Genomic DNA, 25720 nt, shown 5'->3' with positions numbered 1-25720 from the left:
ATTGTTTATCATTTAGTGAACCTGCAAAACAAAAAATGTAAAGAAAGGGCCTCATGAAATGGTTGGATGTTGAATAGCTCTAACATCATTCTTACCCTCTACTATAGGTTTCTTGTTGATAAAACCCAATTGTATTGCTATGATATGACATTCCTTCTGTTGGATTCCATAAGCTTTCTTACCGTGGTAATGATTTGAATGTCAGATCTTACTTTTTTTTTTTTTTCTTGCAAAAGAGTTTAGGCATTTTCTGTCCACGTTATTAAAGTTTTAACCACATTTTACTGATGGTTTGGAAACAGTATGTGTAAAACTCAGTGTAGGCCAAATTTTCCAATTTGTTAACAAGGTAGGAGTTGAGCATTGACAATTACTGTACTTAAAAGCCCCTCGGATCAGGTGTTATTTGACCATCTGGACATTTTAATTAGTAATAAAAGTGTGGACCTGGATACACAGAAATAGGATCTACAGTACACAATGGCCCAATGCACTCTGTTGGTGCTGAGGTGTATGTGGCTACATTTTATAAACGTGTATGTATGTTTGTGTGTGGGCAAGTGTAATTATGTGCCGGGTGTGTCCTTTTTCAAACTGGGCACTAACACACACCAAAACATTTGACTACTTTTCTTAGATAAAAAGTAAAAATGTGCAATCTGTGAACTTACATGTAAGTAAAACTGCATCTTTTTAATGGCCCTGCTTCCTCACGTATGGCATGATAAAATATAATGCCGACATTTAGGTAGGCCTGGGCAAAAGATGGGACTCTTCTCTTTCATAGCTGTGTACTCTAAGGCAAATAAATTAACCACCAACTATCCCTTTTTTCTCACATCCAGAATGAAAGTATAAATGATAATTGTTATATCTACCTAACAGGATTATGAGGAAGCTCATTTGAGCATGTATGTTGAAAAGCACTTAATAAAATATAAGGCATCATAACAGTTCTTAACAATTGATTGTTGATACAGGATGCAAACGACCAATTCATATCCCACATACCGTCTTTTATAATTCAGTAAATCATCTCATATTTAAAAATAAGGGAGATGCAACTATAACATTACATTAGATTAACAAATGATAACTTTAAGACCACCAGAAAAAAATGTGTTCATAAGTTTCAACATAAAGCAAAATGACTCATTCTTATAAAGTATATACAGGCTCATTGAAACAATGTTATCCTTAATTAAGGCAGAAGCGGGTGCATTTGAGGGAAATAGTGACCCTCTGGAGAAATAGAGAGTGAAAATAGTTTAGGGAAACGAGTCTTAACATTTTCTCTTTTGGAAAAATGCGTGCATGTTTCTCTTAATCATTATGAATTTCATGTTTGCAAACCAGTGTGAATTCCTTAACGATAATCATTATTGTTTAGAATCTACCTATTACTACACACACACACACACACACACACACACACACACACACACATACACATATACACAAAAATTTGCTCAAGAAAATCATCCTCAGGAAGTAAAGGAGTTGATAAAATTACCTTTGGAGCAGATGAGTTTGGATACTTCTACTGAATGCTGTTTCAGTTTTTATTATAGGTGCAGATCTCCCCTGAGAATTCTTTGGGAGAAATAAAAACATTTGTTTTTAATTTAAAAGAAGAGTAACATGCTGTAGCGTAATATTAACTATTTCAATGATTTTATCAATTTTATCTTCCCCTGCCTTAATGTAATAAATGCATATCTTGATTCAGTACCAATCTTTACATTACATTGTCCCTAATGACAAATATTATTTTAGGCAACTTAGTTTTAATCATCAGAGTGTCTTAGGGAGCTTATAAAACTTGTCTCTGGGACATGGTATTAGCAGGATGTACAGAGTTCCTTTTTGGTGCCATGCTAGGAGGAGATAAATTCAACAGAATCAGTCCAGTCCATTCATTCATTTGATAGATAATAAGTAAACCACAGAAGAAACAGGAATATGTCAGTTCTTTTAAGATTTTTTAGACTTAATATTGAAAACTGGTTTCACTTAATGTTCTATCAGTTTCATTTAAATGCCCCAATCCAATGATCACTTTCATTTACATATCCTAATCTAGTGAGCAGATAGGGCTTACATAGTATTTGTCTTGAAGACATTTAAAAAATGCAGCTACAGGTCCTCTTCTTTGAAACTCCATTTGGTAAAAATGGCCATGTCTACCTTCACCTATAGATAGATTTAAGGGCTCACAGTAATGGGATGAGAAAAGAAATTGTGATGCTTCTTGAAAAATGGTCTCATCAAAGGAATTCAGTTGAAAATGTGGGGGACTGCATTTAAACTTTGATAAAACAAAATAAGTAATTCAAAGTAAAGTCTGTAGCCAAACTCCTTAATTGTGATGCATTTGCTGAGTTCCCCTCTTCCATCGTCGGGCCTGCTCTGATGCCATATGGCCTACCATGGAACATTTAACTTGTCAGATATAATGGATTGTCCTGGAAGCAGATTTTTGCTTTGAGCACTCAGCTCCTTTCTTGCATTTCACTCTCAGCTCCAGGCTGCAGGATGAAGGATTGTGGTGGAAATGCAAAGAAGAGACACACAGTTGATTCCCCTTAAGAGAGTGACCTATATGCCACAAAATTTTGCCCACGTAAAGAGGCATTATCCCCGTCACTGGCCTTAGCAGGCTGCATGTCAAAATCATTTAAATTTCCCTGGACTTAACAGATTGTGCAAACATTTCAGAACTGAGAGCTTAGGAATAATGAAACATCGTCATTTTAACTTAGGCAGAAATGGTGTTAGCCACACTGGCCAAAGGAGGCATATTATTTATTGTGACCTATGTGTAACATAGGCCACCTGGTTTTTAGAGTCTATAAATTAAGTTCTCTCAAGTTTATGAAGAATGCTAAAATATAGATAGATGGATAGATAGATAGATAGATAGATAGATAGATAGATAGATAGATAGATAGATATGTTACTTGGCTTGTTTGTTTTTGTTTGGTGAATAGAGAGGTGAGGTTGAAATAATCATTTAGGAATCGCTTCTTAGCTTTTTGGCTAAGATCATTTAGGTGGAGGGACAGTGGCAGCTAATTATCCTACCAGGCTTTCTAGCTTGAAACTTAGGGGCAGGCCTTCCATTCATTCTAACCTATTTGAAATTAGAGATCGAATATGTTGTGGATTATTTAATTGTTATCTGTAAAAGTAAATAATATCGTCTTTGTTCATTTTAATTTGGTGCTTTTATGAACTATTTTTTTTTTTTTTTTCAATTTGTGCTATTGTTTCAACAAGCTTAGAAAGTACTAGGAACAATTTGAGACTTTTGCATTTATAGGAAAACTTCTTTAAAACAATAAACAGTGCCCTACCTGTATGTGTGTGCACATACATAGCTGTGGGGTACTCTTCTGGTATAACTGCTGTAACCCCAAAGCAAATACTGTGATACAGAGACACAGAAGAGACAATTCGCAAGTAAACAATCAAACACAAACCAGAGGGAAAATAAAGAACTCACATATCTCAATGTATCCATTAAATGCTACATATTTGATTGCTCTAGGGTTACAAAAGTTAATTCATAGATTTGTATAAGACACACAGAAATATATACACGCTAAAAGAGACTGTGCTAAGGGTAATTCAGTATACTTACAAAAATATGTGTTATGTTAGAAATTTAATATTTAATTTACTTCTATAAATTCATGCATTACAAATAAGTCCTCATACAGGTCAGATGGGGCAATAAAAACTACTGTGACCTTGAAAACTGACAGAAGCTCACTTCTGTACAAATCTTTTTAATGAACAACTTTCCATGGAGCAGCTAAGAAACGTCTGTTAAAGTCAGTATTTAATACTAAAGTGTACTTGTGTATATTTCTTACCGATCCTAAATTGAGCACGTTAGTTTTATCAATGCCACTGATTGGCCAACTGTACCGCTCCTCCCCCATACAGATTTGGTGAGACTTAGTACTAAATAAGTTTGGGGAGTGCCAGGCCATAGGCGGCTCTTGTTGGGGCATGTGCGCCCTCTGCTGGCTCCTCAGATAGAAACTGACTGGTGTGTGAGGTTCTTAACTTTACTTTTCAAGGTTGGGTTTTTTTTGTTTTTTGTTTTGTTTCATTTTATTTTTATATAACTGATCAGATATTTACCATGATTATAAAGTTTTAGCTTAATACTGAGCATGGCAGTTAATTTGTTTTTATTTGGAAATAAAGGTGAGGTTTTGTTTTGGGTGTGTTTTTGCTAAATAGATAGTCCTGATAGTTCAAATAACATGCAACGTTTGTAATAGTCTTGAGTTTTTGAAGTGGTTGCTTGCATATCACAATTAACCATATTTTCACTGCTTTCATATTCCCCTTGGCTTGATTATATTTGAGAGTATTCTTGTTGGACTAAGTTGGGAATAGAACTTAAAAGGGGATAGATAAGCCATTGAAATTCTGAAATATGACTATTTGTCTGTAATGGATGTGGTAGGTAGTCCCTAGTAGAAAAATTCCTGTTTTAGTTGGTCGATAGTTTTCACTTGCTTCGCCGAGGAAAATGAGTACGTTTACATCATAATGCTTTATAAAGGCATTTTTGGTTTCCTTGCAAACCATATTAAGCTATGCTCACTTGCAGACATTGAGAATGGCAGTTTGAGTAAAATCTTTTTTGTTTTGTTTTGCTTTTGCAGTTGTTGTTTATAGAGTATGAGATGTTAAAGGAACAAATCACTGATGGTCTCTTTACTCCCAGGACACAGGAATAAACTATACAAGGGCAATTACAGAGGAAGAGTGCCAGCCCCTCTGCCATCGCCTGGGTGGAGAGCATCCTTGGGTCCTGGTAGTGACGGCCAGGGCTCTGGGTAACGAGTATGTCTTTTAAAAATGGCAACAATTAGGCCGGGCGCGGTGGGTGGCTCACGCCTGTAATCCCAGCACTTTTGGAGGCCTACACTGGCAGATCACGAGGTCAGGAGATCGAGACCATCCTGGCTAACACGTGAAACCCCGTTTCTACTAAAAATGCAAAAATTAGCCAGGCACGGTGGCGGGCACCTGTAGTCCCAGCTACTAAGGAGGCTGAGGCAGGAGAATGGTGTGAACCTGGGAGGCGGAGCTTGCAGTGAGCCTAGATTGCACTACTGCATTCCAGCCTGGGCCACAGAGCGAGACTCCGTCCCAAAAACAAAAAACAAAAATGGCAACAATTTTTGTTGACAAGGCTCCATCAAAGTCTTTATAATAATTTAATTTGTGTAGGTGATTTCTGTGTATCTCTGAAATTAAATGACTTGGTTGAGTCAGTTTGGTATTTGTTGTACAGAGAAGGCAGTTTAGATTTTTATAGTTCTTTTGTCTTATATTGCAAATTTCTCTAATTTGTAAGCAAAAGCCATAAAAACTTCCAAACCAGCCATGGAGTGAACAGAGAACTTAGAGCTGTGGAAGGGCAGAAGTGTCATCTACAGGTTTTTTTAAAACATTTTTTCTTCCAGTTTTTCCTCTAATTTTAGGTTCCAGTTACCTTAAAAATTTGTTTTGGATAAATTATATAAACTTTTACTTATTAGTGTTTACTTATTTTGATTTAACATTGTCAAATAACTAAGAATTGCATTCTAACAAATATTAAGTCCTTATTACCTCCGTTAGAATGTCAACTTGCATGAAATCTCACATACATGTCTCTCCTGTTACCACCTTGTCTTCAATGAGGTTGTATTGGATGCTCTTTCTTGATGCTTCTCTGGGTTCCCATTATATCCCTTACTGATGGATAGCATTGTGTTACTCCTGGTATTTTCGTCATCTAAACTCTTACCTCCTTGAGAATAATGCCCATTGTTGACTCTCTTGCATCCAGCACATGGTACACAGGAAGTACCCAACAAATATTAATTTCCCTATATTATGTTTTTTAGGCCTCATTCACCACTATTCAGATGACAGTTTTTGCAAGTTTCAGGATTAAAAATTGTAGTCTGTAAACATATTATATGTAGTGCATTTTATTTTCTTGCATACTTTTTATAGGATGAGATCATTCTTCTGGCTACTCCTTGTCTGCTTTCTCTTTTCTCTTTCTCCTCCCTCTCATCCTTCCCTCTGCCTCTCCTCTTCCTTCCTGTCCTCCTCACTTTCCTGTCTTGATTGAGTCATGCTCCTAGATTCAGTCATTGGGAGGCTTCTCTTAAACATCTCAGTGTGGGACCATTCGTCTACCAACCTTCCCCTTCCTTGAGCAATAACTAGTGCTGCAGGCTGGTTGGACTCTGGAGAGTGTGGCCCTGCATATCTGGCAGTTTGGTTATTATTATGGGCCCATTCTCTTGAAGTTGATCTTGAAGAGCAGGCTTGGCTGGAAAACATCATTCTTATGGTTAGCAATCTTCCTACTCTTTGTCTTCTTGGAATGTGTTTTGAATTCTGGGCTGTTACTCCCACTCCCCTCCAGGTTCTCTCAGTAGTTCATGTTTAGGGGATATAGGTCAATTGTATTCAGTGCTAAGGCTAGAGAAATGGTCATTTAATATATTACAGATAGCTATCGAAATGGCAGCTGGATTATCTTCGGTCTGGGGTTAAAAAATGTCACTTATATATGTGTGTATATATGTATGTATTATATCTATCTATATACCATATATAACATTGTCATGCCCCCCCATTCTTTTGATGTAGTTTTGAGTATCATATCCAATGTGTGTGGTTTAAGAGATGAACACTGTTACATTCGTGTTCATTGTAAACTTAGCTTGAAAATTAAGGCCATCACCTATGTACCGTGGTCCTTAAATACACAATTTTTCTATATAGACAACTAAGTGCCTATGTAGACTACTCTATAACAAATAAAATACTAAACCTTTTCCTCTTTTTTCCATCCCACTGTGGCTTATTTAGAGTTTTATCATTTTTATCTTCTACATTTACTGTTGCTAAGACTCTAGTGGAACATTCAGTTAAATAAGCAGCAAATAATTTATGATTAAAAGTGATTTGTGTGGTGAAATGTGGCTGCTGATTTCCTTCAGATTTGCCGATAAATTCCAAAATATTTAGCCAGGGAACAAAGTCTTGCCCAGATGATGTTGTCTCTATTACATTCGGCCAGAAATGTCACCCATCTCCTCCAATGAAAGGGAAAGGACTGAATTCTCTCCCTCACTGTGGACTTGTCATGCCTCCACGGAACATGGACAGTCAGAGAAGGGGCAGAAGGGCCCTTTTAAATGAATGAACCAGGTGAGGTTCACTAGAGTTGGATCCTGTATTCTAAAGGTGACTTCCACTCTTGAGATAGAAGAGAGATACTTTCAGAGCAGTAGGCCAATGGATCTGATCAATGAGAAGCAACCTTAACAAAACTCCAGGATTCTCATATTTGGGATACTGTTGTTTATTAGAGGAATCAATTTGGCAATGTAAAACTGATTTCTTTAAAAAAAAAACAGCCTTCATTATTGGAGATGAGCACATTTGAAGGCCTAGCATGCTGCTGGAGAAAGGTTTCTGAAACCCATGAAATGTATCTGTTTGAAATGACCTTGGGGATCAACAATTCCTTGTCTTTTAAAAAAACTCTGCTTAAATAGTTTGTTTCTAGTAGTAATCTACTTTTTGTTATCCATCATGTTACCAGGTTTATTGGAGTGTTAGCTAATGTAACCTATAGAGCTGTGCCTATCACTTACATTGGTTGCTTGTCTCCCTAGCTGGTCAGAATAACCAGTGGAATTTTATTTACAAGAAAAAAAAATTCTGCTGGCCACGGTGACTCATGCCTGTAATCCTGGCAGTTTGGGAGGCTGAAGCAGGTAGATACTTGAGGTCAGGAGTTCAAGACCAGCCTGACCAACATGGTGAAACCCCATCTCTACTAAAAATACAAAAATTAGCCAGGGTGGTGGCATATGCCTGTAGTCCGAGCTACTTGGGAGGCTGAGGCAGGAGAATCGCTTGAATCCAGGAGGTGGAGGTTGCAGTGAGCTGAGATCACACCACTGCACTCCAGCCTGGGCAACAGAGCGAGACTCTGTCTCAAAAAGAAAAAAAAAAAAAAAAAAAAAGAGAATGCCATGCTCTGCTGAATTCACATACCATGGAGAAGAGAACCCAGGAATCTGTTTTTAGGCAAAGTCTTGCTGATAATTCTCCTGATCAGCAAGGTTTCTTAGCCATGAATTGAATTTGAGGCAATTGCTTTTCTCCACACTCACCAGCTCACCGTGAGTCTTCCTTCTGCCTAAAAATACAGTGAAAATATTTTATTTCTGCTTGCTTTTGACACCTTTAGCATGTATTGCAAGATGAGCTTTTTTTCATTTTTATATGAAAAACTATTATGTTCTTTTGAATAAAAAATAAACTTTCAAATGCATATGCTGTTTTTTCCAAGACCACACAAGTCCTTAATTGCCTTGGTTATATCCAATTATCATAGACTCAAACTGCAGTAAAAATATAAGATAGGGTAGGCATCACTGTGAAGATATTATTCACATAAAACCAATGGTAAGTTACTCATTAGAAGTAAGTTGAGTGATTTCAGGGTTGCCCTTAGTCCTTCAGGTCTCTAGGGGACCCTTGTACAAATTGCTGATTCAGAAAATCATTACTTTGGTGGTTCAAGTGGTACTTTAGTGGCCTTAAAGAGTTATTTGACACACCTCCCCAAACAGCTAAGTTATCCCCATGATTATGTTGATTAATTGCACACTCTGTGGAATTAGTGTTATTTTCAATGAAAGATTTTCCTGCGTTCGGAAAATCAAGCATAAAACTCATGTGCTTTAATTTGATAATGTGTGTACTTCTCCTAAGCAGGATGCCAAGTGAGGGGCTGATTTTGGCTATTGTTGTCTGGGCCATGTGAAATCATCTAGGACAATATTTTTATTCTGCACTGAAAAGGTAGTTTTTGATGGACTGGAGGATGTTCACTCAAAATGCTTATCGATTCGGACATTTTTATCCATCAAGGAACTTGAGAACTCTTTGACTTTATGAGTTGAGTTTAAATTATTTGGGGAGAGGATTACAGTAGTGAGAAGGCAATGGTTGTTGCTACAGTAGGCAGTGATAATAATACATCTAGAAAACTCCAAACAGAGGTGTCGTATTGTGGGAAAGTCTTGATACTGAAACTGGAGGTCTGTGTGCTAACTTCGCTACTTCATATCTGTGCAGCCTTTTTAACTATATGAGCTGGTTACCCTTAATTTGAGTTACTTCATTATAAAAACATGGACTAAAATGTCCATTTAATGAGTTTTAGGGTGTGTTGTCTTAAATAATGTAAGTTAAATTTGCATGTGAGATAGTGCATTACAAATATAAGTGCTTTATGGAGAATTGAATATAGAATCTGAAATTCTTCACTTAGCAGAGCCCTAAAGTGAAGACTTTTGGTGGCACCTTAAGATACGACCTGGGATTTCAGTACTCATACTGTGTTAAAGGCAGCACAGTGCCTAGATGAGATGAGGTGAATCAGTGAATCAGTGATGAAATGCAGCCAAAACTCACAATTTCCAGTGGGATTTCACAGTTTCCAGAGCTATAGACCATTACTGAGTATTCTGTTTTTAGGGCTAAAAGAACATCAGTGAAAGAGAGGGTTAATGCCAGTCTTTTCCGGAAAAAAATGGTTTACTGCCCATTTTTCATTATCACTTGATACATACAAACTATGTGCCTGGTTAGTTACCTTTTCCCCTATTTGTCTTTATAGGATTTCCTAGGTTGTTGGATGACTAGTTTATTTGCTGTAATGGAGTTGTAATTCTTTTAGCACAAATTTATTTTACATGTGTATTTTTAAATGACTGTGGATGAAGGCAGAGTTGTCCCTGTATCGTAAGATTCTGTAGGAGAGAACCAGTGCTCTTCTCTGAAATTTTTGAAATCGAAAGAATAATGTCACCTTCTGCTTTTTTGTAAACCCAGAGTCTCACCTCCAAACTGGGATCAGGAGTAAAGTTGACTAGCTAGTCAGAACAATGAAGCTACACCTGCATAGCCACAGATTACCATAAGAAATATAAGCCAATGGAAACCAGCAAATTAAATAGTTAAAATGTTTTCATATCAATTTAAATAAAATAAAAATTTAATTATTGAACCTACATAATTTATCTGATAGAAAACTACAAATATATAGTAACCTGATATATTCTTAGTGTTAAGTTTTAAATAATAGTAGTTCTTAAAGGCCATCAGCTCTTGTATTAATAGACACAAAAATGATGAGGACAGGCATGTATGCTCAAGTCAGTTTAGGAAACATTGTATAAAACTAAATTGAAAGCCAAGTACAGTGTCTCATGCCTGTGATCCCTGCTCCTCTGGAGTCCAGTGCAGAAGAATCCTTGAGCCCAGGACTTTGAGAGAACCTTGGGCAACATAGTGAGACCCCATCTCCTTAAAAAAAAAGAAAACCCTGAATTAAATGTCTCAACTGCAGTACTTCTCAGAGCCTTTAACATGCTAGATACAATGTAAATCTGTTGAGGGGTGGGGAATAGCTTGTAACAGTTCTTAGATTCTTTTAATTAGTCTCCCTTTTGGTTTTTGGAGCATGTTGTGGGACCACTATTCTGTAAATGATGCTGAGTGATGCTGGGTTGTCCTGTATTATAATTATATTTTTACTTTTACTCTTCTGTATATCTTAATACAAAGACATAGTCTTCACATAGAGAAGGTATAGAAATGCAGTTTTCTGCCATGTTTTTGTTAATTAGTTGCTTTGCGTTAACGTGTGGAGATGGTGGCAGTTTATTGTAAGACGTCACAGAATCCATTGTGTATCATTTGTGCAGCTATAAAGTACCTAGAGACCTTTTAGGAATAAAACACCATGTAAATGTAAATTATCATCGCCTATAAGACACTTTCATTAATTTCATATCAAATTCATGAGTGTTTTGAGCTGTGGGATTTGAGAGTCTTCAGTGTCGGGCCTCTAGTTTATTTATACTTTTTTTTTTTTTTTTTTTTTTTTTCCGCAGAGTTTAAACACCAGCAGCATAGCATAGTGCTAAGAGCACAGTCTGGGCAAACAAACTGCCAGGGTTTGAATCCTCGCTCTGTCACTTGTACCTGTGTGGCTGTGGGCGACTTTCTATATCTCAGTTTCCTCATCTGCAAAATGGTGTTTGTATTACCTGCCTTATGGGGTTGTTGTGCAGATTGAATGAATCATTTTATATAGAGCTTTGAGCAGTGGTTAATACATGGTAAGGACACAGCAATTCTTATTTGGATAGGGAAGGAAAAGGCAGGCGTGGAAATGATGAAGGACTGTGAATAATAACCTCATGTGTATGTTCAGAACTACTAAAAATTTCAGTCGTTGTTTAATGAACTAATCCTTTCTACATATATATAAAGAAAGTCATAGGGTAATCAGAGATGGGATGAGTCTGAGGATGGGGACAGAAATTTATTCTGAGTCAAACATGTTTATGATGAGTTCCCTAGTCCGATGCCAGGGAACAAAAGGCTCATTCTTCAGTTCCCAGAATGAGGATTAGCAGTGAAACAGCCTTGCCTGGTATTGTCGTGCAGCATCAGATAATTTTTCATCAAGGCTTTTCATGGGATGATATATTCTCCCATATAGATGCATCTATTTTAGTAGTGGGTGAAACACCTGTCGTTTATGTATAATTTTAAAAGTGGCATTTTAAAATGAAAGGATACCCAACCAAACATGACCCTGTTATTCTCCTACTGGTCAACCACAAGAGGGATCGTCTCTGTTAGAGCTTATCTCTAGAAATCATTGTATTGATAAGTTGCTAGTCTGTCTCTAGTTCTTTCTAGGTGGCTTAGGAAGTGTCATGTGTATCCAGGGGCAGTAATCTACCAAAGGTGATCCTTCTTAGAAGTATCCCTATGAGTGGAATGGATTTATGAGATAATTTTTTTCCCTTTATGTAATATTTTCATTGTCACCCCATCCCCTTACAATAGGATACCACGGATATATTGGAAAAAAAATTGGAAGTCAAATGGCTGATAATACAAGAATATAAAAATATTCAATTTGAAAATCTGTAGACATTTGTTAACCATATCACCCTCAAATAAAAAGCAAATTTTCCTGCTCCTTCTTGGGACAGCAAGATAAAAAGATTGTTGAATAGATCAGCAAAACATTGACTTAAAAAAAAAAAAAAAAGATTGGAAGTTGCTTGCCTTTCCTGCTCATATTAGTTTTTCCCGGGCAGGGGAAGCAAGTGAATCCTTTATTGATTGTCATTTGGTGCCATTTTTAATAATCAAATTTAAATATAGGCTTTAGCAGTGGACGGGTTCGATTTGGACAGAACACATGTTGACTTCCTGAACTGTTTGCTCACTGGAGAAGCCGACTTGTTCTGTAGACGGGGCTGCATGTTGATCTCCTTTGTCTCCAGAAGGATTGATTGACGGATGTTGTGTCTGCTCATTTACAGCGTTTTCCTTGTTTAATTTTAAAAATTGTGACATAGTATTACATGTTCCCTTGTATACATCATTTTTGCAGAAGAAAGTTGTTTAGCCAATATGTCGACTTAGTTTATGAAATCCTCTCTATAGCTTTCATTCAGCCCTTCGTGTACTCCATTAGGTCATATTCATTTCATGCACGGCAAATCGTCACCAGCAGCAAAATTTAACATTTGGTCCTTTTAGGTATAAAAATGAATCAAATGCCTGACAAGATTTGTTTCTGGTGTATATTTCAGAATCTCCCCCCTCCCCCCACCAACCCCATCTTTATGGGCATACAACAAATGTTACTAACGGGTACTTTTAGTTTTAAAAATATGGACAACAGTACTCCACGCAGTAAAAGACTTGAGCGATTAATGCTACCCTTATGCCTCTTTTGAGTAGTTTTAGCCATGGGGCTTGGCACTGCCACCATTGTCTTTGTGCCAAAAAATATCCGCAGCGGCTGTCGCATTCTAGTACCGGAGGGTTGTCTCGAAAATTCCGCAGTGAACGCGCCGGGTTTGTTCATCACTGCTATCTCTTTTAAATATTGGAAAAATAGAATCTTCAGCTCTTTCAAAGCCCCGTTGTGGTTGTGGGGATGGGGGGAGGCGGGTGGTGAAGAATGAAGAAAGGAGGAAAGAGACTGTCCGCGCCAGCCAGTTGGTATAAGTGACAAAAATCCATGCCTGACATAGAGTAAACACAGATATTTAGGAGCTTTTTTGTGTTCATGAGCACAAATAGTTACTTAAGGATCCTACTCAAACGTGTTATCAGCGCTCTTGAAAATTTTGTTGTCTGAAACAAATGTTCCAAGTGAATTTTAAGCAGAAAATCAACATCAAGACCACAGCTAATTTTTAATGGGTAATTTACACAAAAGATAGTTTCTTTTCTAGAAACTGAGGTGCCCTTTTAAAATGGCTGCTTTTTATCTTTAAAAAAAAAAATGATAGGAATCGCGATTTTATGTTTGAGAAGGTGCTTGGGCTTTATCCACAGTGCCTGATTATTTTGCTCCGAAACAGGGGTTTTGGCTCTGAGGGCAGATTTATAGTTGAATTTGGGAACAAAAAGATGTAATAAAGTTAAAGGCTTACACTATCAGAATGAAATGTGTTCGCTCATGATCTCTGGACCGATCTATTTGATGGTAAAAGTGGATGCTACAGATGAAATCTTTACAAGGAGCATAATCCTTAAAAAAAAAAAAAAAAGAAAAGAAAAAAAAAGTCCACCTCCCAGCCTCCTGCTGGCTGTGTTGCCTCTTTGGTACCTCGCAGACTTCGACAGAGCCCTGGACGGGTGCCCATTGATGTCATGGAAACACTCAAATTACTGAGAATGATTCATGTCTATGCTGGTCTCTTATCCTCCCCCACACAAACAGGAGTAGATTTTTAACCCTGACAACTTGTAATTTGCAGTGGGTTTATTTTTGTATCTGGATAAATATTTTTTAACAAGCAAAATTAAGATTAAGCAGTCTGTATCTGATATGATAGTAAAGAATGCTGGGTTCCATGTAGCCAAGAGTACTTTGGGGACTCTGTAGCGTGAATTCATATTCTTCTCCTCCTCTTTCCCTCCTCCCTCTTTCTTTTCCTACCCCTTGCTCTTTGCATTCCACTCTTCCTCTCTTTTTCTCCTACTTATTCTCTCTTTCCTTTTAAAATCCTGCCCTTTTATCTTTAAAATAATGGAAGGGGTAGCCCAACTTATATCTATAAGTGAGGCAAATCCTGGCAGAAAAATTCCTCCCTCCAGTTCTATGTGTTGGAGTCGAGTTGGGAAATAATGCTGAGTAGTGAAATTCTACAGGGGATAGCTTCAGGAATTCCTTCTAGAGAAAAAAAATAGATATTTTTTCTTCCTTAAACTGTATTTTACAATTTAGATTTTTAGAAATGACCAAAACAGGACACTAGATGTTCAGTGTCTTAGGAAGTCAGAGCAGATTCTACTTTATCCATCTTTCTGTCTTTCTGCCTGCCTTCTTACCTGCCCAGCTTCCTGCCTGCCTATCTGCCTGTTAAACAAGTGAATATTATGTCAAAGTAAGTGATGTAATGGTGATATTGAAGCATTCTTAGATGCAAAAGCTTAAGGAAGGACACACGTCCTTTGATAGCTCATGAAGGTCGAGCCTTCTCTGTTAGTAACATTTACAGAGAGAAGTTAAAGGGTGTAAGTAGCTTAAATTTGAGGTACACAGATGAGTAAATATGTCTTTGTGACCATTCCCACTGCTGATACAAGTATAAATGTATCTTTTCTTCAATGTAAAATCCTCATGCAATGGAAGTTATTCTGTTTCATCTTCTACGACTGACAATCTGTGCGATGGTGTCTTGTTTCACTGAAATTGAAACTGATATGGGCATTGATTTTATACTTTGCACTGAGTGCTAGACCAGAAATGGGGCGGAGGTGTTTTCCCAACTTTAAGATTCATTAAAATCAGTAGAAAAGTTAATACTGGGAAACAGGGGGTTAATTTTAAGACTTAGGTTTGGCTTTCTTTGAAAACTGCTATCCATTTTCTATATGTAATGACTTGGATACAGGGTACCCTTTTGACCAGATAGAAAATTTATGGATATAAATGTATCAAAGATACATTCTTTGTGTGGTGTCAGGAAGGCATAGTCTAATAACATTGCTATTGCCATTGACCTAAAAGATAAAAAGGCTACTGTTACTTTTAGCATTCCTGTTGAGTTGAGAGGGGAAAACTTGGGGGTTGTAAACTTCAGAAGGAAATCTATTCAGCCTCTCAAAATACAAGTTTAGAGTTTTCCCATTGGATAAAAGAATAGTGTAGTCCTATGTATCACATACAGTTACTGTAAAGCTCCAGTCTTGATGAAAGAAGTATTCTTTAGACTTGAATGGGGTGGGGTCTTAGGCACCTGCACCTACCTGCCTCTTTTAGCTCCTTGTAATGTTCTGGTATGGACAGATTTCTACAATTATTCTTCACATGTCGCTATCTGGACTCTGCTGCTTAGATCTCTTGTAATGTGATTTCATTATCTCCCTAATGATTATTGGGGTTAAACTTTAAAAAGAAACAAATGAACACCCTTGATTTTATTCTTAGGTGTGGCCAAATGGCATCGAAGGGTCCATAGATCTCTGTAGAGTAGTCTGCAGATAAAAATCGGGTTGTTAGAATTGGAACCAGACATTCACATTCCACAATCCCTTGTGCTGCTGGGTGTATTGGTGGAATCTGAACTTGGGTTCAGAGTAGGCAACTTTTCAAAAGCCCCGTTTCCCAAATGTAAATTCCATCATCATCTTGATCATGATGGGACTCACTCCTGGGAAAGGGAGTTTTTGAAAATGAGAGAGAGAGACTCAGAATTTTGAATAGTTTCTTTGCTAAATTCACCATCTGGAGAGCCTTTGATTGATTAGTTTTAGCCTCACCATTAAGTGTCAATATAATCAATGGGAATTACTAGGCTAGGGTCATTACATAGATAATTTGCCTGCTGTGTAAATAAAAATGAAATTGTTTAAATTTTGTGCAAGAGAAAGTGAAAATAAGGAGTTACGATTTGTTTGTTAGAGAAAGTGGAGGCCATTGAAATGACAGTTTTTGGAAGTGTGGAGCAGTTTGGCTAAGAATAGGAATGAAGGATATTTTTTTCCAGTTTATCATAGCCAGAGTGAGGAAGTGTTATTCCCTCTCTTGCTTGCATACATTGCCAGTAGTGCCTACTTTACGTATGTAAACATCGGGGAAGAGCAGTAGATGTCTGTTACCTGGAGGAGATTTTTTTTTAAGGAAAAACACAATTTACACTTTTTTGTTGTTTCTCTTGGCAGGTAAAACAGAAAGGGGCTCATACTCATCTTATGGGAGAGAATCAAACTTACAGGGTTGCCACCAGGTAAGTGAGAATCTCCGTTGCAGAAGGGTTGAGAGGATTAACCTGGTAAATCAGTTTGTTTGCTAAATTAGATGATGCATTTTAAACTGTGACACCAAAGATGCACTGGCAAGTCAGATGATGGCTCTCTCTTTAAGTGATGAAATAACACAGAGCTCAGAACTAATAAACACCTCATCTTTAGATCGCTGCTGTATCAGAACTATGTTCATGGGCTTGTTTTTATTTTTTAATCCATCAGCCAGTACCAGTGGCACTGTTTGCAAACCAGCAATGTCGGTGAAAGTGGTTCTATCAAAAGAGTTTATTTGCAATTAAGAACTTGAGAATTTCTTACGCAGGAAAGACTTCACGGAGTCATGTGTCAGACCCTGGGTTTCGGGTGGCTATTGCCCTAAATTATAGTTTTCACAGGGGCTGTATGAGGTTGTGTGAAAACAGGGTTGTATTGAGGGATAAAAATGTCTGTGAAAATATGATTTGTTGTCCCTTTTTGTTTCTGAATTGTTTTTGGCTGGAAGTCAAGGCCAGCAGGCTAACAGTAAAGCCGTCTCAAGGGAAGCATGCGTGAGCTAGAAAAATAAGAGTACTTTAATTAAATAATAAAATGCCAGTGTAATACAAAGGTATAGCATGTGTGTGTTTGTGTCTCTGAGCACTCTGCATTTGTATACTTTAAACTCTCCAGAGAGAGGCTATTTCTAAAAATACTATCAATGGCTAAAAGTGTAAGCTTTGTTTCAAGACAATTGAGTTTTTATAGATGCTTTCTTTTTCAGTTCAATATCAGTATTAATCATGTATTTAAAATCTTTTTAAAAAATTTATACTTCCTTTTTATTAGTGCATTGGTTTCTTTGGAAAACTCTTGATGGAATTTAATAATCCTCTTCAATATTCAGAGCGCTCTACTGTTTTTATTATTTACCCAAACAAAATGTACTTTTTTTTTTTTAAATGCTAGAAAGGGGATGCTTACTCTCTTAAACTCTCTCACCCTCTCATGTTCTTGATGGGGGAAGAATCTATTTTGATTTTTTTTTTTAAACAGCCCATTTAATATACCCCTGAAAAATGTAAGCAAGGTTTTGTTTTCGTAATTAAATCGAGCCTATGAGGAAAATTTCCTTTACGTATCAGACAGGAAGGTACGACTTCTGGTGGGTTGGTGTGTTTGTTTTTTCCCTGTATATATTTGCATTTTTAAAGTTTACTCCCTTGGCCCAGCCACCAATTCAGTCATATTCAGCATCTGAAAGATTTGTTGCATTGAGGTGAACAGTGCTTGGTTAAGAGCTCCTGCCGGAGTGCAGTTCATGGCAGTTTGTTTGGAAAGAATTCTGCAGGAAAGAAATTTACAGCCATTCCAGCGCAACGGAAACATCTTTGGAATGTGAGTGCAAATGTTCGAGCTAGATAGCCTGGGCGACAAGCCTCTGAGTGCTGTGTCTCTGGTGTAAAGCTCTCAGTTCCTGCAGAAGAGCGTGTTCCTGTGGGTCTGGTTTCTGAGGGTCAAGGCGGAGGTCATTAGAGTTTTGGGGAGAAGAAAGTTGACAACATCCTTCCTTTCTGCAGATGGTCATGGCAGAGGTCTCTGTTTTCGCTGGGCCCCTTTTTCTGGTCATTGAGAAAATAGGCTTCCTCGCCCCTGTATCCTTTCTTACTAATAGGAATTGGCGTGATTCCTCACAGACACAAAGATTTCCTCTGCTGAGTAAGCGTGAGGCCCCTTAACTTGTGAAAGCATCATCCAGACCGTGTGAGTCTGTCTGTGTATGTGCAGAACACAGACCCTCCTTTCTCCGTTTGTGGGAAATACTTCCCTCGGGTGAAACTGAAGTTAATTTTTTTTTTTTTTTTTTTTCAAACAAGGTGAGAAGTGGAAAGGGGCAGAGGGTGGAAGAGAAGTAGATGGATTGGCATGTGATGGCTGAATTTTTGGGCCTTGGGAGGTTCATTTTGAGGCATTAATGTCCAGGAAAATTCTTTTGTATGTAGCACTATGACTGCATATGCTTTTCTTAAAAGGCTTCATAATGTAGCCGTGGAGTGTGGAGATTCCTTCATTCTTAATTTGTGCTTCTTGGTTGTGAGTCTTGCAAGAGTCTGCTATCTCTGTGCTTAGCGTGGTCGCAGCAATCTCCATAAACAGTGTGATTACTTAGAGATAAATAAAAGTGAAATTTTGGAAATTCGCTGATAGAGGGAAATAGGGACTGAAGATGAAAAATGTACAGAGTATGAATTTCTGCTTTCTGTGAAATTTGAGAATAGAACAGACCATAGTGTGTCTTCTAGTGAATTAGTTTCTCTTGTGCTGTATTGTTGTTTGAATCCCTGTCTGCAACACCAGCTATGCAAACCAAAGAGAAAGGCAAAATCTCAGTATCTTGGGCTTCAAGGCTAAATAGCAGATCACAGCTGAAATGATTCCCTACTGTGTGACAAGGTGAGTGACTCGTGGAGGGGAGGCTTTTGTTTTCTTCTGTTTACTACATGATTGAGATACGGAATAGGAAACCTTTAGATGGTGTGCCCTAAGGAGCTCCAAAAGCTACTTTATCATATTATAACAGTGTATCCTATGGACTTAAAGGGGTGAGCAGTGCTATATGGAAACATGCTTCTTCCAGTCCCAATAGCCTTTTGTTTGGTGTAGAGACAGAGTGGTGGTAAGCAACAGGTAGTACAGCGCTGTCCTGGAGGAATACATTATTATTGTGAGATGTGTATTGTTTCAGAAATATATCAAGTTAAAAAATAGATACATATTTTAGATTTATCTTAAGGATTTAACACTAATACTAATGGACATATGGCGCTTTTTTAAATGGATATATTTTAGCAGAAGAACGAAAGCCGGCAGGTTCTTTACTAGTAATTAAGTTGTTTTCATTAAAAATAGTAATGGGATAATATTATTTCATTAATGCATTTCCACGTGACATTATCAGAAATAAACATGGTGACTTTTTGAAATTTTTAAAATGGTGTAGAAAATGAACCAATAGATAAGCAAAAGTAACCAAATGAACTTTTTTGAGTTCTTACTAAATATGACAAAGCTAATTTACATCAAATTGGGGTGCAGAAATCACACCCAGCTTAACATGTTCTTGCCAAATTGCAACCTCATATTCCTTTTAACTGGCAGAGAAAATAAAATTTATAATGGATTATCTGACAGAAACGAAAATGAGTGGGAATAAAGTTTTTTGCAAGATAGTCCAACCTTAATACTATAATAGACAATAACTAATACTTAATGGGCATCATTGCAAATGCCAGAAGGGAAAAAATGTCATTTGTTTTTGGCTTCTTTGGCTTCTTTTGCTGCTTTGAATAGAATGTTTGGTGACTTGCAAACTTTTAAATTTTGCTGAAATCTATTTTTTTTTTAACGAGATGATGACATGAAAACAAATAATTGTTATTAGTTCTCCCCTCAAATGGAAGTTTAGTGTTTATTATCAGGAATTGTTTGTATTTTCTTTCTGGGATATAGCCCATGTCTAAAGCCATGGTTTCATTATTAGTATTTGTGTGTGTGTGTGTGTGTGTGTGTGTGTGTGTGTGTGTGTGTGTGTGAAAGAGAGAGAGAGAAAGCTGCCTATCTGAGACCAATCAAATTAGAATCTTGTGAGCTGGGCCTGTGCTTTTCTGACAACTCCCCAGGTTATTCTAATGTGCAGCTAGGTTTTATCATTTCCTAGAATGTTCTGTAGAAATATACTCTGTATTAATGACTGGTGTTCAACATATGGCATTACTACTGACCTTGAAAATACTTTTAGGCTCTTTGCATTAATTTGATTATTCAAGGCATGGAAATACATTGCATGTGAACTTCATTTAAAAGGTGGTGAAAATTAGTGATATAGTGAAAATCTTGAAATCTTTATGTAGAATTCCACAACTGAGTGTCCCAGCCCATATCTTGTTTTCTCTAGTGAAGTCCAAGCCTTTAGCCTCATCCAAATTCTTTTTCTTCCTCAGCAAGTAATCAAATAGGACTTTGTTGTTACAGTTATTTGATGTTTAGATCTTAAAATGACTAATGGAATATAGGAATTAGACCTGATCTAGGAGATTGTTGTTAATTTCCATAAACTTGGAGACCAGGGAGGAAACGGATTTTCTTTATATGTGACTTAGTTTGCCCATAGGTTGCTCATTTTTGGTTCATCGAAATTAAGCATGTAGTTGATTCCAAAATGAATTTCACATTTCAGCATTGATTTTTTTGTCTTATTATTTTTACTTTTTATTCAATAGGTATTACAAACAACTTAATTCTAAAACTTTTGGCTTCTTTCAGTTTTTCTTAAGTCAAAATAGGATGTAAGCGAAAACAGCACAAAATTATTTTGTTTATTACGAAATTGGCAATTTAGGCCTTACGCAAGCAGAAATACACATCACTTTTTAATTTGCTGCGATGCCTAAGTGTTTATTCTGAGTGTTCAGCACATCCCTCGAGGTCTTATGCATCCTTCCTGGGGAGCTCTCCTTTGCAGGGCCTTAGCACCTTTTAAATTTGCCATCATTTTTATGTGTTTGTTGCATGCTGATTTCCACAGGATTCTGTAAACTCCTGGAGGGCAGGGACCATATCTGCTTTATCTTGCATGTGTACCATGTGCCTAGCAGGGCAAAAATTGCAATGACCTAGTGTTTCTTTCCTCAGCATCACTTTTGGAAGCCATTTTGAGGGAGTAAAGTCTGAATAGCAATGTACACGAACCATATTGTGAGCATCTTTTTCATGCCTACGAAAACCAGAAAACTGCCCTCTCCCAAAAAAAAGTCCTTTGGAAGCTCCTCCTTCTAACATGCTGTGCAGGCTCTGGAAGGACACCAAAGTCATACCGTGGAGAGACACCCACTCTGACTTTTGGGGGGTTGAGTCGTCTCACTCACCTGGTGGCTTCACCATTCTAGGCCTGTATATCTGGAAAGAGCTGAACGAGGGAATTAGAGATGGTCTGTGGTTCTGGCAGAGGTGTTGTTGGAACCAAAGGTCAGCATCCTGGTCCGAACATTGAAATGTAGCAGTGTGAACAGTAGGACAGGATATTTTAAATTGTGACCGTTTCAGACATCACAGGGCCTGAGTTTGCAGTCTATATGTCATCGCAGCTGTGTCCCCGAGCGGTATTTTTCGGGCAGCAGCTCATTCATTTTGGGGGATTGCTATGGGTATACCCTTCTTTCAAAAGTCAGCCAGTACTTATCAAAGAGGAGAATGGGTCCATTCTTTCATTGCATTGGTTAAGAAATATTCATTGACCCTGTAGTGATGTGTTAGATACTCAGGAGAAAAACAAAGCGATCTTGTATACCTTCCCTTTATCCCCACCAGCAGCTTCCTGGTTACTAACAGGAAAAAATCGAGCTCTATTTATTTATTTTTATTTTTAACCTTATGTAGCATAAATTTTTGAGCATCCGGAACAGTTGAAAAAATAATAAAATGAATGCTGCATACCTATTTAGGTTAAACAGTTGTTTGTATTTGTTATACAGTATTTGTGTGTGTGTGTGTATAATATGTATAAGAATACATATTTTTCAGTGAACCAACCTTTTTAAGTTGCATATGTAATAAGAATGCACCCGTAGATTTTTCAGTATGTATCTCTTAAAAATCAGACATTTGCCTGACATACTATTATTATCCCTGAAGAAATTGACAATAGTTTCTTAATCTCAATCCATATTCAGGCTTCTTCAGTTGTCTTCATGCAAATGTCTTCAGTAGCTTTTTAAAAAAAGGCTACGAAAATGCCATTTACGCATGGCATTTGATTCCTATATCTCTTTATAATTTCTGTAAACTAGAGCTGTTCCTCCATTTTTATTCTTTTTTAAATTGTATAATTTATTTTTTAGAGATGGGGTATCGCTGTGTTGCCAAGGCTGGACTCAAGCTTCTGGGCTTAAGGGATTTTCCCGAGTAATTTTTTTGTTGATTTGTTTGAATGGTAGTGACTTTAAAGAGACCAGGCCGACTGTCCTATAAAACATTCCCCTTTCTAGAATTAATAGATTTCCTTTCTTTGTGGTGCTGTTTAATTTTGTTCATCACTTGTTTTGCCTACAAATTTAAAATTAGGTCTGAAGGTTTATGCAGGTTCAGGTTAAACATTTTTGGCTGGAATACTTCATTGAGGGTGCTGTGTGCGTCAAATTACATTCCAACAGAATATTGAGCTATGCCGCTGTTGGTAATGCTAACTTCAATCACTTGGCAAAAGTGGTGACCACTGGATTGTTCCATTGTAAAGGAACCTTTCCCCATCTGCGATTAACAAATAATCTTTGTATTGATACTTTAGCAATGGACAGATACCCCCTTTTCCCAACAGCTTTTGACCTAATGGTTTTAGCACACCTTGATGACCCTTGCCTGAATCATTTACTTCAACTGAGGACTTCAAACTGGTGATTCTTTTAAAATTCCGTCATTCCTTCCACATTTATAGCTAGTGTTCTTCTATAAAGAGGCAGTTTCTTTCATCATTCATTTTAACACTGTCAGTTTCATGTTTCATATTTTATATAAGTGTCATAACAATTATTGTTTTTAATATGTTTCCTTACCTGGAGGATGTTGGAATCATTAAAGTATTCTTGAAATCTCTTAAGGTATATTGAGAAGAAAAGTAGTTATGGCTCAGGCTGATGGTCAGAGAGGCTTTAATTGTAAGAGGAGGGAGGTAATTACAGGCATGTTTCCTTGTAAACTAAAGTTCAGTATTCCTTTGGTGAAATTTGGAACCTTGCAACAACCTCTGTGCCCCTAGCTGTGTTTCTCCGATTCTCATATTGCCACTCTATAATTGCTTGTAAACATCTCACAGGGTTGATCATCAGTAGCTGACTGGCCGACTCGAAGGGGTTCCTGTGATGCTCTGTGAAGCTGCGCTATCAGGGATCAGCTGATAATCCCTGCCTCAGTCCTTTCACAACCCAGACATGGTTGATAGTGAATGTCAAAATGAGTGAATTTCTAAAAGATAGTTTGGGCTTAATCTAACTAGTATTAGGTACTGATATAAATCTCTGAGTTGGTTATTATTATCGTCCCTTAATAATTAAGAAAGGGGTGCTCAGAGAAGTAAAGCAAGTAGACCTCAAATCATTTGCTTCAAGTAAGTTTCAGAGCCAGACTCTGAACTCTAAGATGTTTTGTTTTAAAGCCAGTGCTTTCCAACTTGGGTTCCCTGCTACTTAAGCCCATGATGGAGTTTTTAGGCTCAGAAGTCCATATTAGTTCTCATCTAGGAAACCCTGTCTGGTCAATTCCAAGCCCACTGGAGGATCTGGGCCTGGACACAGTGCCTACAACAGAGTAGCTGCACTCAGCTCTGTTCAGGGTTAGCTAGAACTCTGAACAGTCGGTAGGGAAAGGCATAGCGGAGGGCAGATTGCATCGTTCCTGACTGCCCAGCCTTAAGGGGGGGAAAAAAGATTATATGAATAATCTATTCAGTAACATCCTCAGAATTAGCATGTGCAATTTCCTTAAAACCAATGAGGATTTCCTGTGAAAAGGCTGGGGTGGAATATGCCAATTCACATTTTAGCAACAGCATGAACACTTTCTTAAAAAATGTATAGATTATGTTTTGGCTTTGCTTTTTGTGCAATGTAGGCAGAATATGGTTTGCTATTATATAAATTTGGATTCATTATAGATCACATTATTGTTCCAAAAACACAAGAGCTACATACAATGAGATTCTAAAACAATACCTTTAGCAAGTTCTTAAATATGACCCAATAATTTTTTGATTATGGCATTTAGCCCTCAAGTAAAATATATGAAACAACAGAATATGTGCTAGGAGCATAGGCAAGTTTCATACAACAGTTCAGGCAGTTAGTGCATAAAAAGCCATTGTAATTGCTTTGAGATGATTTATGAGACACCAAAGAAATGGACTCCTAGTATCCAAATTGAAATTTCACCAGGATTGTGGGATTAACTTCCCCTTTCTTATGAAAACCATTAAGTGTTTTTTAAATAGCTTCTAACAATTAGGACTACAGTTCTTCATCTTTATATTTCTGATAGGTGTAAAGACAAAGGGGAAAGTCAGTTAATGACCGAAGAAATAATTGATTTAATGCTGAGGTGTATCTGATATAATTTAATGTTGAAACGTATCTACATATCATGTAGATATCAGTGTCACTCTGTAGTATCCTTCTGTAAGAAAGGCAGTATACTCAAAATTCAACATCAAGACAGTGTTTCAATGTGAAATGACAGAAATATTTCTTTATTGAAGGTCATGCTTGATATAGGAACTGAAACTCTTTAAAACTGAACCCTCAAATTAAAATATTGGCAACACTGAAAGATAGCAACAGAAGCCTGTAATCTGAATTGACGGACTTATTAAGGACTTCAGAAAAAAAGACTTTAGAAAAGAAGCATATATTGTTGAGTCTGCTGCCGTGCCTGATAGTGGTAACCTGCTTAGAATTGAAGCACCTCATTCTTTGAAAAATTGTTTGCGCGCTTTGGATATTGACGTGGGTTTGTTTACATGTGCTTTCACTAACAGATCACCTGAATTTCCTAAAGCATGGACTTTTCGTGTTCAGTGTGTTGTTTTTTAATCTCATAGAAGTAGTTTCATGGGGAGGAGAAAACCGAAACCGGCAAGAATACTTCTTTGCATTTGCCTTAGCATTTCCAATACGCAAATGTTGCTTTTTTCATAGTATGGCACTTACTTCCGTTAGACATTTCTTGTACTTAACAAAGGGCAAAGTCACATTTTGGTGGGAGAGCGACTTTCGCCCGGCACTTCACCAGATCTCGTTGAATAGAATATATTATCACTGTTAACATTCTTAGGTTTCTTAATGAAACCTACATATCCTTTATTTCCATTTTCCTCTCCTTTCAGAAGACATCTTCCGGTGAACAATTTCTATGACTTAAATACCAGATATATGTTATTTTCAAGCTACCTCAAAGCCATATTTTTGTGCATTTGCGACAATAACAATTCCATGCTTTGGAATAATTACGTAGGAGTATCATTGAGGTTTTTAGGCAGTACCCACCCTCTAGAGTTCTATACGTGGGGGGTTTCTGTGTGTTGGGGTTTTACTGTGCAAGCACACAGAATATTCTGAGCTCATTTGTACCATGATAATGAACAGCAGGGCACTGAATCTTTTCAGTTTTATTGGCATTGTATACAGTAAGTTATTAAATTTCATCTCTGTAATACACCTGCAGTAAAATAACAAAACATTGGTGCACTTAAAGAACATGTGTGTGTGGTACAATGCCCTCCCCATCATTTCAG

General features: G+C 37.3%; 1 protein-coding gene across 17 annotated transcripts in view; it reads left to right on the top strand.

Moving 5' to 3' along the window:
• Window positions 1-25720, top strand: part of TCF4 (transcription factor 4) — a 371854-nt gene that overhangs the window by 171148 nt on the left and 174986 nt on the right. For 14 of the 17 annotated variants that reach the window (XM_010375837.2, XM_010375843.2, XM_010375831.2 and 11 more), the window contains one exon: window positions 16324-16388. In XM_010375837.2, coding sequence (XP_010374139.1) covers window positions 16324-16388 — 65 coding nt within the window. Of the gene's footprint in view, window positions 1-16323; window positions 16389-17595; window positions 17782-25720 lie in introns of those variants that run through there. The other 3 variants (XM_010375867.2, XM_030926190.1, XM_030926192.1) reach the window with 2 other exon arrangements.

The sequence above is a fragment of the Rhinopithecus roxellana genome, chromosome 21, assembly GCF_007565055.1.
Source record: "Rhinopithecus roxellana isolate Shanxi Qingling chromosome 21, ASM756505v1, whole genome shotgun sequence".
In the NCBI taxonomy this organism is placed as follows: Eukaryota; Metazoa; Chordata; class Mammalia; order Primates; family Cercopithecidae; genus Rhinopithecus; species Rhinopithecus roxellana.
This window is presented reverse-complemented; position numbering and strand designations above follow the sequence as displayed.